At 40.6% G+C, this 13,959-nt stretch overlaps 2 protein-coding genes across 2 annotated transcripts in view; one reads left to right on the plus strand and one right to left on the minus strand.

Moving 5' to 3' along the window:
• Positions 1-10,069, minus strand: part of LOC109967167 (lipoma HMGIC fusion partner-like 4 protein) — a 41,926-nt gene extending 31,857 nt beyond the window's left edge. Inside the window, exon 1 of the mRNA XM_020612544.1 lies at positions 8,663-10,069. Coding sequence (XP_020468200.1) covers positions 8,663-9,071 — 409 coding nt within the window. The 5' untranslated portion in view covers positions 9,072-10,069. The remainder of the gene's footprint in view (positions 1-8,662) is intronic.
• LOC109967166 (copine-9-like) overlaps positions 1-13,959 on the plus strand; it is a 112,092-nt gene that overhangs the window by 20,184 nt on the left and 77,949 nt on the right. The window lies entirely within an intron of this gene.

Consider the following 13,959-nt stretch of genomic DNA (forward strand, 5'->3'; position numbering starts at 1 on the left):
TGCGGAGGTTGATGAGGTTTGGCATGTCGCCTAGGTTCCTTTGCAACTCCTACAGCTGCATCATTGAGAGCATCTGGACCAGCTGCATCACTGTCTGGTATGGCAGCACTACTGTTATGGACCGCAAGCGCCTGAAAAGAGTGATAAAGACTGCAGAGAAGATCACCAGGACTCCACTGCCCTCTCTGCAGAGCATTTACCACCGTAGGGTGCGTAGGAAAGCTGCCTCCATCCTCAAAGATCCAACCCACCCCCAGCATGGACTGTTCACTTCTTTGCCCTCTGGCTGGAGGTTCAGAAGTGCGAAATGCAGGACCACTAAACTGAAAAACTCTTTCTTTCCGTCTGCCATCAGACTCCTAAACAGCTGAGGAGTTTATTAACAGGAAATACGTGATGTACTGTTTACATTCTCATTTTGCACATGCATAATTGCACAAGGACTGTTGAATGCTGCAAATGCTGCTCCCATGCAGCATACATTCTGTTATATTCTTATATATTTTTTATTATATTGCTGCATCTGTTGCTGCTTAAAGTGCCATAGATTTTGTGTTATTTATTTATTTGTTTACTTTATATTTCATTTGTATTTTGTGGCGTTCATGTGGACGGCAAAGTAAGAATTTTATTGTACAGGGAAACACAATTCCTAACTCTGCATATGACAAAATAAACACTTTGAACTTGAACTTTGAGCTGCACTGCTCACTCTCTCACACACACATATACACACATACAGCTGAGTAGAGGACATGAAGGATCACTCCATAGTGCAACCATCATCTAGAAACCGAGACTGTATGAGCAGTTCATCAAACAGGTGTTGAACAGAACAAAATTTGCAGAAATGTGACATCTGTACCACTTGCTGAATTTCCAGTTTTACCTGCAGACTAATGAGTGAAGTCTTCATTTAATGACCCTGTTTTACAACCTGGTACTGGCTCAATTTGACTCGACTCTGCTTGACTTATTTGTTTTTCCATCAGTCAAATGTTGGGGATAGTACCTGGTACTATCTTTGGTATCACCTCCATCGGGGTTCCAAGTGAGCAAAGGCAATACCAGATGGTGACATGTAAACACTGAATACCACCAATTGCTCAGAGAAGTTCGTCACTACTACACAGCCACCAATGAACCTAGATGTTTACATGTGATGACACCAGTCACTCATTCTTCATTAATTCATAACAGTAGTTGCCGCTTCTCTCTCACAAGTGTTATAGATGGTAAACGTTATGGTGACAGGCCATGAGCTATATTATATGAACCACCACATCTTATCACATAGGCTACTGAATGTGATAACAAGCACAATGGCTACAACTAAGTAGAGCTAGCTAGCTAGCTGGCATGATAGCGGGTCATCACATCTCCGGAGATCCATCCATCCATCCATTTTCTTCCGCTTATCCAGGGCCGGGTCGCGGGGGCAGCAGTCTAAGCAAAGATGCCCAGACCTCCCTCTCTCCAGACACTTCCTCCAGCTCCTCCGGGGGAATGCCGAGGCGTTCCCAGGCCAGCCGAGAGACATAGTCCCTCCAGCGTGTCCTGGGTCTTCCCCGGGGCCTCCTCCCGGTGGGACATGCCTGGAACACCTTCCTAGGAAGGCGCCCAGGAGGCATCCGAAAGAGATGCCCGAGCCACCTCAGCTGGCTCCTCTCGATGTGGAGGAGCAGCGGTTCTACTCTGAGCTCCTCCCGGGTGACCGAGCTCCTCACCCTATCTCTAAGGGTGCGCCCGGCCACCCTGCGGAGAAAGCTCATTTCGGCCGCCTGTATCCGGGATCTTGCCCTTTCGGTCAAGACCCAAAGTTCATGACCATAGGTGAGGGTCGGAACGTAGATTGACCAGTAAATCGAGAGAGAGAGGCATCTCCGGAGACTTAGGAGCAAATTTGAAACTGGCAGATTGACCACATATTGGAAAACGATATGGTTATTTTCTCACCTGGAAAAACTATCAAAACTTAATAAAATGGCAGAAGTAACAGTCCTAGGATGAAAATGATAAACACCTGCCACAGTGGGTCAGTGAATTCATGACAGTATCATGAGGTGCCGCTGTGACAAGCAGCTACATTGTGTGGGGAGTATCTGCAGTGGAAAACCTGGTACCTGGTCCCAAAAGCGCGAAGAGTTGAGTTGAGCCAGTACCAGGTGGTGGAAAAGGGGCTATAGTCATTACGGAAGCTTCGGACTGGTGACTGCGTTCATCGTTGCTAGGAAAAAGGATGTGCCAGTTTGTTTTGAGTCTCACAGTGGCTGAAAACATCTCTACCTATTAAGGTTAGCATAGTTTCACTGTGCCTCAGAGCAGCTCTGCTATTTGCCTCTATAGGTTGATCCATTAATCAATTCTATATGTTGCACATTCCCATGATATTCACTTGGATTTATAGTCCTCTCTAAACTTCACAACTATAAACCATCTCTGCACATACACTCACTCCGTTACATCTTGTCATCTCATTCCATCTAATTTGTTTTCCATCACACACACTGTTCCTCCTCTATTTCAGTCTTTTTTTGTTTGCACTGTTACACACACACACACACACACATTTAGACTGAACAGTCCCACAGCCCATGTCCTGCTAAGTTCTGTTTAATATTGCAACAGACGGGGTCAGATGTGAAGGAAGGTTGGAGGCATGAAGTGATGGAGGAAAGGAGGGAGAAAGGGAGTCATTAAGCTGAAATGGCTGGTGGGCTACTGAGCTTTCCTATGATACCTTGTTTCTGCTGCAGGGATGGAAGAAAGTGACAACAGAAGTCAGAACAGGAGAGGAGGTGCAGTAGAAAGACAAGGGAAGCAACAGGAAGGGAGGAAAAAACAAACCTTGCCTGAATTTACACTAAAATCATCTTTGTTCACAAAAGATAAATTAAAACTAAAGCTCCACCAGTTCTCCCAGGAGCATTTTTCACAGAATTAATATAAATGCAAGCAAAGGTACGAATAGCGAAGCTCTTCATAGACCTTGAATGCTTAGGGGAAATCGAGTCCTCCTCCTGCTCTTTTTGTATGAGGGAAAGTGCTGCTTAGTATTTATTCTAAGTTTAAAATGACCCCATTACTCACTTTCCCATTGAGGTGTGACATAACTGGGGGAAGATAGGAGGAAAGTGCTGGGAGGCAGCTGTTGATTCGCTAATAGTCTAAACCATACCCACTTGTAGCTGTTTTTTGTTTTTAGCTTCCTGCACCATTCTGGCCTCACTATTGTCTTGTCTATGTCCTAAATAATCATATAACTTTGCTTATCCATTTTTAAACCTACTTACAGTAAACTGTTGATCTGCTCTGTGGTAGCCATTATTGCTGCTCTGTCCCTGCCGCTGGTCTATGTGATCCATATCACAAAGCAAGTTCAACTGTTTCTTTGGGTTTATCTGGCTTCACTGAGCTTACCACTGGAGCTCCTGGATAGCTGGCATCTTCAAGCCAGTTATCATCTTGGTCAGAACTTCTAAATTACAAGGAACACTACCTGAACCATGCATAGAGTAGCCCTACATAATGCATCAGTGATAACAGCAAAATGTGATTGATTTTAATACAGTACAATCAGTACAATCAGACAAACAGAACTCAATGAGAAGTGATGGATCAACAGTATAGGAATAATATCCAAATATTAAAAGTAAGGTGAGGCTATAAATAATTGTGGGAATTTTTTGGGACTGTTCATAGATGATCAGTTTATTTTTTATAGTGAAGTTGCTATTTGTACAGTAAGTAACATAAGGCTGTTTCAGTTGCCAAAACAGAAAGGAAAATTACAGATCTCTGCAACAAAAAGTAAGGTCTGTCTGACCAAACATTTAAAATTTACTGAACTAAGAGCTGGATTGTGCTATTTAAAACTATGTGTGTGTGTCATCTGAAAGGCAACAGTGGTTATTCCTTTTACTTCCAGTTATTGTCCTCTTGGTTACAAGCATCTACACTGTCAGGAATCCTGTTGGCAAAAACAAACAAACAAACAAAACAAATCAATAACCACTACCTGAAATGCAGCTATGACTGCCTTTTGTTGGTCTGCTGGCCTAGTAAACTATCTTAAATGTGCTATTGTAATCTGAGAATGGATGTATTGTTGTGTCCTAAGATAAATATTGTAGAAATCTATTTAGTTATGTTGATTTATTGGAAATCTCTCTATTGGTCATTGTGTAATTTTGTGTTGTGATTCAGGCCTCTGCTTTAATAGTGCATAGTTTTGTAATCACTGTCACGCTTTATGTGTGTGGACCTTTTGCTCATGGTTGGGTTTCCTTCCCTGATGTCCTGCAGCTTTGTCTGTAGTTCTGCAATCAGTGGTAAACCTTTATGCAGGTCAGTATTGCTACATTTTGAGTTATTGGTAAATACATTCACTCTTTGTTGGCACCTCTATAGTATTTTTCAAGTGGATTAACCTTAATCAGATTGTGACTCCACTATACATAGAGGCCAGCTTTGGCCCATTTTCAGCTTTTAGAGGCCAAGACACACCGTGTCACTTTGCACTGCCAAGAAGCCTCCATCCCTCTGTGCTGGGCAATAAACCAACAAGTCCCATGAGTTAAATGCAGTAATTATATTTTGGTGGGATTGTTGCATTGTGTCCTCGTCTGGGTGAACCACTCACCCAGAATCTTGATGCCTGGAAGATTGGGGGTTGCTGCCCTCTGCAGACATTCAAACTTGACTGTTGTTTTCAGCTGACATGAGGCTGAGCAGACAATGACAAAATCGGGTGCATAGTTTACTGTCTTGTTCCTGTAGCACACACTAGCCGAGCATTTTGATCAGGACCCAAACTGCTCCCTAATTAACACTTCTGCTCCATTTGTCCTATGCCAACATTGGTTCCAACTGGACCATACTGTATATGCTGTGGTACACTCTGTCACTGTGCAGTGCCAGGAGACCTGCTGCTACACCCTGCACTGCAGAGTGGATGATTAAATGATCATCTCCAAGGCGATGAACACCATTAGGCTGTTTGCCAAGGCTATTAGACGACTCACCAGCACCACACATCATACACATCCACTGGAAGGACAGTAAAACCTTCGAAGGTTTCACAAACTCTGATATCCATCCATCCCTCCATTACCTATACCATTTATGCCTGATAGACAGATGATTACTTTTCAGAAATGTTACATATGATGAAAAAAAAAGGTTTTGTTCAGATTAATTTCACTAAGCAGAAGTAAAACCAGGTTATTTAATACACTGAGTGACTTTAAGTTGTGTAAGTTGCAAGATGTTTCCCCCACACAGTGTTTTTTATGACTTGAAGAGATTTTGCTGAACAAACTCATTTATATCACCAGAAGCCAACCCAAACAACTAGAAAACAGAAATTCAAAATGTGATTTTCTGTTTGTAATTAAAAAATAAAAATGTGCCATGAACCATAGATAAAGTATCTGCCCTCCAGGATTTTGCCTTCCTGCTGTGCAGAGTTGGACCTCTAACCTCATTAGTCAGGTTTTGATGGATACAAGGGATGTGGGGTTACTGACATTGACAGTCATAACATTCAGAGTAATTTTAAGGGGGAATTCTTCATGATGCATCTTTTATCATTATCATCATTATGTATATTTTTAATCAGAAGTGGGAGAGGCAGTGCTGCACTAGTGAGGTTTAAGTAAGTAACTAAGCATATTTACTCCAGTACTGTACTTGTGCAAGTCCATTGTTCAAATACTTGTATTTCTACTCTTGTAGTTTCAAAAGGAAATAACTTTTTTTTTGTCTCCAAATTTAACATAACAAACAACATATGATAAAATACAACACCTTATTTGGCTTGTGAAAAGGTTGACAGTGTCTGACTGTCACATTTCAGATTGATATGAGATGCTGGGAGCCACACTAAGGAGCAGACCGCTCAGATTTATCTTTTGACCCCTTGGAGGTCAAACTGCTGCTGGAGTCGACTAATGAACTCTGTATAAAATAGGAGTATAAACTAGCTTGACATTGAGCAGCTACAACAATAAAATTCTACCTGCATAAACACTTTATTAATGTCATAAATAATATTTCAGTCATAGTTTTTGCTAAGTGAGTATTTGAACATTTAATACTTTTAGCATATTGTGCTGCTAGGACTGGTTTCCTTTGTCCTCTATGATAGTATACTAAATATCGTTTGGTTTTTGGTTTGACAAAGAAATACAGTTTAAAACATGGCCTTGTTGTCTGAGAACCAGTGATGGTCATTTTTGCTGGTTCTTGCTTTTTTTTTTATAGACCAAATTATGACCAATTATTAGACATTTAATTGAGGAAATAACCAGTACATTAATGGATAATCAAAATAAATTTGGGTTTCATTCCCAGAGGAGAGGAAAACTTTAAAATTCGATATTTATTAATCAAATGAAACGTAAATTGACGGTACCAATTACAAATCATCCCCTTTAATGTTACTCTGAGTGCTTTCAAAGTGTTCCCATATTTCTAATACACTGCCATGCTCAAAAGAGTCTTCTCTCTGGCACCTACACAAATCAAAATGACCATCAAAGCATGCAAATGTGGGATTTTAGTTGTAACTGAAAATCTTTACACTGCATTATTTCTACTTTTCCATAAGTTTTAAAAAAATGGAATACTGCTTATAACCAGTGGTGTAATTGATTAATGCTTTGTAGATGTTCCTTCAGTTCTTGTAAAGTCATAAAAATTTAGATAGATTAAAACCTGCACCTCTGCTATTCTGCCTGATTTGTGCTGATTGTAGAGCATCAAACCCTTTCAACACACTCGGCAGAACAGAGGACAGAGTGGGCAGATGTGCATGAGGAAAAGAACAATGCAGAAGCAAAAAAGTGCTGATCTCTCCTTTTCTGTCTCCCTCCCTCATTCGGTATGCTGACTGTTTCTGTACAGAAAACTGACTCCCACGCTATTCTGCTTGGCCTGTTTATCACATTGATCATCTTATAAAAAAGTTAGATATACACATGAGGCTTGGTAGAAATGTGTGAGTAAGAGAGGTCATGATTTTTGTTGTTGTTTGCTTGTTTGTTTGTTTTCTATTATTTTAACCCCTTTCTCACAATAGTGTTGCATCTGGGTGCAAAGAAAAGGAACAGGCACTGAAATCAGCAGTAAATTGAAAAAGGCAGTACTCTTCATCCTGAAAGAAATCAACTGTTAAAAAGTATGGAAAGTAAAGCTAAAGTCATTAGTTGATTGGATTCGTTAATCAGTTAACAATAATCTGCAACTCAGAAGAGAATCATTGAGTAATTTTTAAGCAGCAGTCAGAAAACTTCTCAGATTCCAGCTTCTTAAATACATATTTACTGGATTTCTTCATCTTCCATCAGAGAAAATTGAGTATCTATGGGTTTTGTGCAGTCGCACGGACACAAGAAAACATTTAAAGGTGGCAGCATAATCTTTGGGAACTTGTTTGGGCATTTTTTTGCTATTTGCACACAATCTTTATATGCCAAACAATGAAGCATCCCCGTATTCCAAAAATAATGCAGATTAATAGATGATATTAAAAATGGTAGTACAGGAGAACTGTACTTGATGAAGGATTTTTAGTAATCAAATGAAGCCTGATGCAGGCTGCTCATACAGAGTTGCTAGTTACAAACCCTCTTCTATAATGTTATACATGGTGCCACAAAAACCCATATTTTCAATAAGACACTTGCTCCAAAAGGGTGTTATCTCTGGGACATTCTCAAAATAAACTGAACCATCAAGCTGCACCATTTTTAAATGTTAAACATCCTCCTTTCAATAGAATTAAGCAATTCAACTGTCTGTGAAAGTAACATGACACAGTAGGCCTCTGTCCTGCATGTGTCATTTCAACAACTGTAACCTACCCACAAGAGTGGGACACAAAACATCACCTTCCTGAAAACAGTAATCTGTTCGACCTGGAATCATCCCTCAAAATAGCAATACAGTTGTTCTAAGCCCACAGTTGCAGGAATTCACATTTCCACACCACACAGCATCTGACACTGAACTGAAATGGATGAATGGATGATATTTGCATTCCATCAATGTACAGCTATGATCCTTGCTGCTTCTGCTTTTTCTAAGTGACAAGATGTAGTTATGTATCCTCGGAATATCAGTGGTAGGAGTGGTGGGAGCTCTGGTGCTGTTATTGCTTTCACAGCTGCTAAAATGCATTCAGTCCTAGAATGGAAAATGTGCACAGCAAGATATGGCCTGTACCTTTTAGACTACAGTATATCGATTTCAGTCAACTAAGACGGCAATGAAGCTGCTGCACAGTCGAATTCCCCGTTCAGCTCAAATCTACCTAGGCAAGAAATGAAATGATGTTCTGAATTTTCTCTGAGCATGAGCAGGTTGTACTCATACTGACCTCAGAGATCGGTGCAGATTTATCATGATCAGGCTTCATCAGAAAAGGAATCAGTTAAAATGTGACTATTACCATAGCCTAAATGATTATACTGTATACAATAACGCCAACACTAATACCTGCCTCCCCAACTGCAATGTAGGCTAGCATTAGTGCAAATAAAACAGGATGATCAGTAGAGATTTGGGTGGGTTTTACCTAATTACAAGACCCAGTTTTATGCAACTATGTGAATGACAAGACAGACAATACCCAGAAACCATACGTGACAGTCGTGCCTACCGCACAGCAGCTGCATCCAGGCGCAGGTCTTGTAAACAGTGGAGGTGTTGCAGAAAAAGAAGAGCGCCATGCAGGCGATGCAGCTGAGGATCAGCACCATGGACAGCAGCACGAACACCGAGGCCGCCTTGAACGCTCCGGACGGGATGGAGCTGAAGTCGGAGAAGCTGCCCACGCAGGTGAGCTCCCGGCTGGACGACGGCCCGGTGCCTACGCAGTAGTGGAAGAGGCCGAAGTAGCCGGCCTGCGGCGTGTTGACGCTGTCGCCGATCCAGTAGGGCTGGATGAACACCACCACGTTTACGATGGCGAAACAGATGGTGAAGATGGCCCACAGCACCCCGATGGCTCGGGAGTTGCGCATATAATTGTCGTGGTATATCCTGGATGCTTCTTGGGAAGGCAACATGTTTGGTGTATTTTTTCCTCTCTATAACTCTCTTTCCACCCCCGTCCTCCTCCTTTTCACACTCTTACATGCAAAAAATGTAAATCTTTAAAAATCCCAGACAGCTCAACACCCCTCACTTTCAGATCATATATTTTTTCGTGCTCTGTGTCAAAGCTTTCCTGCACTGTGATTCTCCCTGCTTTGGCAATTTTGATGTGGCTGTTAAAGGCTGTTAAGTGGGCCTACATAACCACGCAATGCAAATGTAACCTACAAATAGGTGTGTGATCTCACAGGATTAAACATAGTAAAAATGAATGGGGAGGAATGCTACATCGAAGCAATAATGAATCAAAAAAATACCTATACCGCTAATTAATAATTTACCATGAGCAGTGGTTCAACATTGCTAAGGCTCGTTTCCTTCGGGCTACACTATGAATGGGAAAAAAAAATCAATCAAAAAATGATTTTCTTTATTTCACAGTCGTCAGGCGGAAGGGTTAAAGCTGTTTTTCATCCTCATCCATCAGTACACAGCGATCTTCAGGATGTCCTTTATTACCATCCGTCAGTTGAAATGCGTATAGTTTGCCTGTAGTGCCAGCAGTGGACCACGTTTTTTCCTTCCGAGGCATCCGGGGGTGCTCCCCTTCCTCTGCTCGCCTTCACTGTCCACGCAGCATGTGGAAATGATACATTAAAAAAAATCGAGAACAGGATTCCTCACAAACCCTCTGTCAAATTTCAACAGTCCGCTCTCCTATGTCCGACATCCTCCACCGCCTCGACTCTATCATCAGCATGGTTTTGTTGGAGCTTTTATCCAGTATGTCTCCTCTTCCTCTCGTTCTCTTTCTTTCTTTCGCTGTCCTCCTCCCGTTTTTCTGCGCGCCCCCAGGAAGATGCTGATGTTGTACTGATGACAGCGACGGAGCGCGTTCACGTACGCAGCAGCAACGGGGGAAAATTTGCATCAAAGCGCGTTTCCGCCTCTGTTAACCTTGAATTTGAAATTCGACCAACAAATGTTCTTTCACGTGTGAATGAGCAATGAGCGTTTCCATGACAAGGACTTACCAAACGGACCAACATTAGTCCACGCACGCGCCCCTTGGTAAACTTTACGGCCCTTTGTCTCTGTGTGAGGAGAGAAACAGTCATGCACAACAATAAAAGAAATAGTACAATCAGTTCACAATCCTGCTAATTTGCACTAAATGCAGTGATGGCAATAGAAGGAATAGGTTACTTTAAGTTAACCCCCAAAATAATGTGAAATGCATATTTTCATTTGTAAATTATTTATTTACATGCAGGTATGATACGAAATCTCCAAACACCACATACTGTATACACTAACTGGCCACTTTATTAGGTACACCTGTACAATTGTATACAATGCAGTGCAACACTTCCACCTTAACATCTGTATTTATGGAGCTCAAAATATTAGTTTTTAGTCAAATTGTCATAAATGTATAAATTCAATTATATATTTATTTGTGAGGTCATTGTTAAAGGTAGTGTTATACTGGACTACATTATATTCAGAGGTGTTTCTAATATTCTGACCCACTCATGTATGTAGCTGGGGAGGACAAAAATATAGAAACATCTCTGCTGCTCTGCTAAAAATGAATGAAGATGAGCGCATACTGTATATTTGGTCCCAACTGTGAGGCTAATTCCAGGGCTGGCCTACAAAGAACATCATCCCTATGGCACTCTTTTTACAAACCCTTTTTTGGGACCTGAGGTCCTAGCTTTTGAACACTCACTGTTTTTACAAACCCTTTTTTTGGACCTGAGGTCCTAGCTTTTGAACACTGTGTCCTCTGTTTGGTCAATGAAGACTAGTAAGAACTGTTAAGTAAGGTTCGAGTGGCTTAAGAGACTTATGTCATGCTAGTATCAGCATGCTAACATGCTGATGACAAGTAGGTGTAGTTTTATAATGTTCACCATCTCAGTTTAGCATATTAGCATACCAAATTTGAATCCCAAACATGGTAATAAATCCACCTAGTAAATATTGAAAGATTTCACAGGATAAGTGAAAACTCTGGCCTGATGTTGATGCTAGAGGAAAAGTCTGGACATGATTAAAGTCATCTGGATCCTTCCTCTGGTCAGCATGAATGTATACAGAAAATTACATAGCAAGAAATGTCAGTAGTTGTTTCAGACTGATCAACCAAGCAGTTATCATTGCCATTCATGGAGCCAAACCACAAGATATCTCCACAAGACAAGCAAAGAAATTATTGTTCCATAGCAGAGTATGTTATTGCACTGACTTCCTGTGTGCGCGCCATTCAAGAGTCCTGTTTTCAAGGCCAGATATTGCTTTAACTATTGAAGCTTTCATTCGTTCTCCATTAAAAGCTCTGTTACTCACTCTGGGCAGAAACACATCCGCCCTCAAGCTAGCATATTCATGTGAAACCAGGCCAAGACAAGTCTGTGAGAGTGAGTGTATGATTTAGAGGAGGAACAGACAAAGATTTTTGCATATGATGATTTAGTCTTCAGTAAGGCTGTATTTGTACTTGTCTAAATAAACTGATAGCAGAGGAACAAAAGAACATTCCTAAATGTTTCCACATACTTGATACTTCACACAGAAATCTAATTAATGATGGACCCACTTCAGTCTTTCTGTCATATCCTCTGGCTGCACAGTGCACTCAGAACACACATAGCACATCTGGATAGTGTCTAAACAAGCCTGTATTTTTGCCTCTGCTTCCACAGCATTCATACTACCTTCCTTCACCCCACAGCCTCCTGTCATCTGTTAGCAGCAGCTAAGAGGCTGACAAGCTCTGTGTTTCTATATATGTGTATTACATATGTGAGTATGCGTGGATTTAGGCTTTATGAATTTTGTGTGTGAATGTCTCCTTGCATGTGTGTATGTGCTAAAGTACTGTAGTCATGGGCAGGCGGTGCTAGCAGCTGTGGGGAGCAGTACTCATGCAGTGGCAAAGTACCTTGTGAGATTAATAGGTGTTTATGTGTGTGTCCTCATGTGTGATATTTGTCTCTTGTTTTCATATTATATCAATTATATATGACATATTTAGACCTTGCAGTATGTGTGTTTAGCACAGTATTTCAATGCGTGTTTCTGTCAGCACATAGTTAACCTGACCTTGTGTAATGGTGCCATCTATTGGAATAAGAGCACACAGCAAGTGAGGAGTGGGAAATAGGCATGGTCATAATATTCCATTTTAGAAATTAAGACTCTGCAAGCCTGGCGATTCCTAATGAAGGTATCATTTTCAGAAATCATTTTTAAAATACTTTTCTTTAAAGATTCAGAAATTTCCTAAAATATGTGCTTTTAGCAAAGACAACTCAAGCAGGAGGAAATTGAGCATTAGTTGTGGACTATTTCCAGATGGGAGTTAATACACTTTACTGAGTTTTTATGCCTCTCATCAGCACCTTAAGGTTGGCTGGTGCTGAAAAGGACAATGAATATATTTTTAAGCAACCTGGCAAATCCGCTCGACTGTGAACTATGATGTTCTGTAAAATTCTTTAACTACTGTATAAAAAAAGCAAAACAAGAGAGGATCACCATTCTGTTGTTTATGTTTAAGAAGATCAACCTGGTGTACTTCTATTGATTTAGTTGCTGATTGAGGTAAAAGATGCCATGAATCAAAAATAAGACTCCACTCACATAGTGACTGTTTTATTAGCTTCTGGAATATGTGTGTCATCAGCAGTTTACTTTGTTTTTCAGAGCCATGGAAATGGCAACGTCTTTAACGTTTAACACTGAGATGGCTCTGGGGCAAAAATGGGCTCTTGGGCCCCTATTGACCCTCTCACCAACTTTATATTATGGTGTCTGTACCCTGTCACCTCCAGTTTTTTTATTATGCTCATCTAGCACATTATAAGCTACATAACGGCCTTGTTTCATCAAACCTTCAATTTCCCATCAAAGTACAATGTTTTGTCAGTCAACACAACAAGGAGAATAGTTCAGTTGCAATTTTGTGGATTGAACTCTAGAGGGGAGCATTTCATCAAACCTTGTACTACACAGTTTTAGTACGTGCTGTTCTTCATTTCAGTGGCTTTTTTCCATTGACCTTACCTTTATAATTACAACCCTTTTATGGCACAGGCATTCTGCTTTTTGTGATTTCATCACTGTCATTTTCATAACTCAGCCTTCAAAAGAAAGGAGAAATTTGGGAATTCAACTCCAAAGCACATTTTCCAGTAAGTATTTGTGCTGTCTGGATGTTTTGACTCCTGCTTCTTGTTTTCAGTAAAAAACAAAGGCATGTGAAGTAAATCAAGTAGTAAGATCATCAGAAACAATAACTGAGAATCAGCTACAGTATTGTTCAAAATAATAGCAGTACAATGTGACTAACCAGAATAATCCAGGTTTTTAGTATATTTTTTATTGCTACATGGCAAACAAGTTACCAGTAGGTGCAGTAGATTCTCAGAAAGCAAACAAGACCCAGCATTCATGATATGCACGCTCTTAAGGCTGTGCAATTGGGCAATTAGTTGAAAGGGGTGTGTTCAAAAAAATAGCAGTGTCTGCCGTTGACTGTACAAACACAAAACTATTTTGTACAAACGTTTTTGTTTCTAGGATTTAGCAATCCTGTGAATCACTAAACTAATATTTAGTTGTATGACCACAGTTTTTTATAACTGCTTCACATCTGTGTGGCATGGAGTCAACCAACTTGTGGCACCTTTCAGCTGTTATTACACTCCATGATTCTTTAACAACATTCCACAATTCATTTACATTTCTTGGTTTTGCTTCAGAAACAGCATTTTTGATATCACCCCACAAGTTCTCGATTGGATTAAAGTCCGGGGATTGGGCTGGCCACTCCATAACATTAATTTTGTT

Source organism: Monopterus albus, unplaced genomic scaffold, assembly GCF_001952655.1.
Source record: "Monopterus albus unplaced genomic scaffold, M_albus_1.0 scaffold126.1, whole genome shotgun sequence".
NCBI lineage: Eukaryota > Metazoa > Chordata > Actinopteri > Synbranchiformes > Synbranchidae > Monopterus > Monopterus albus.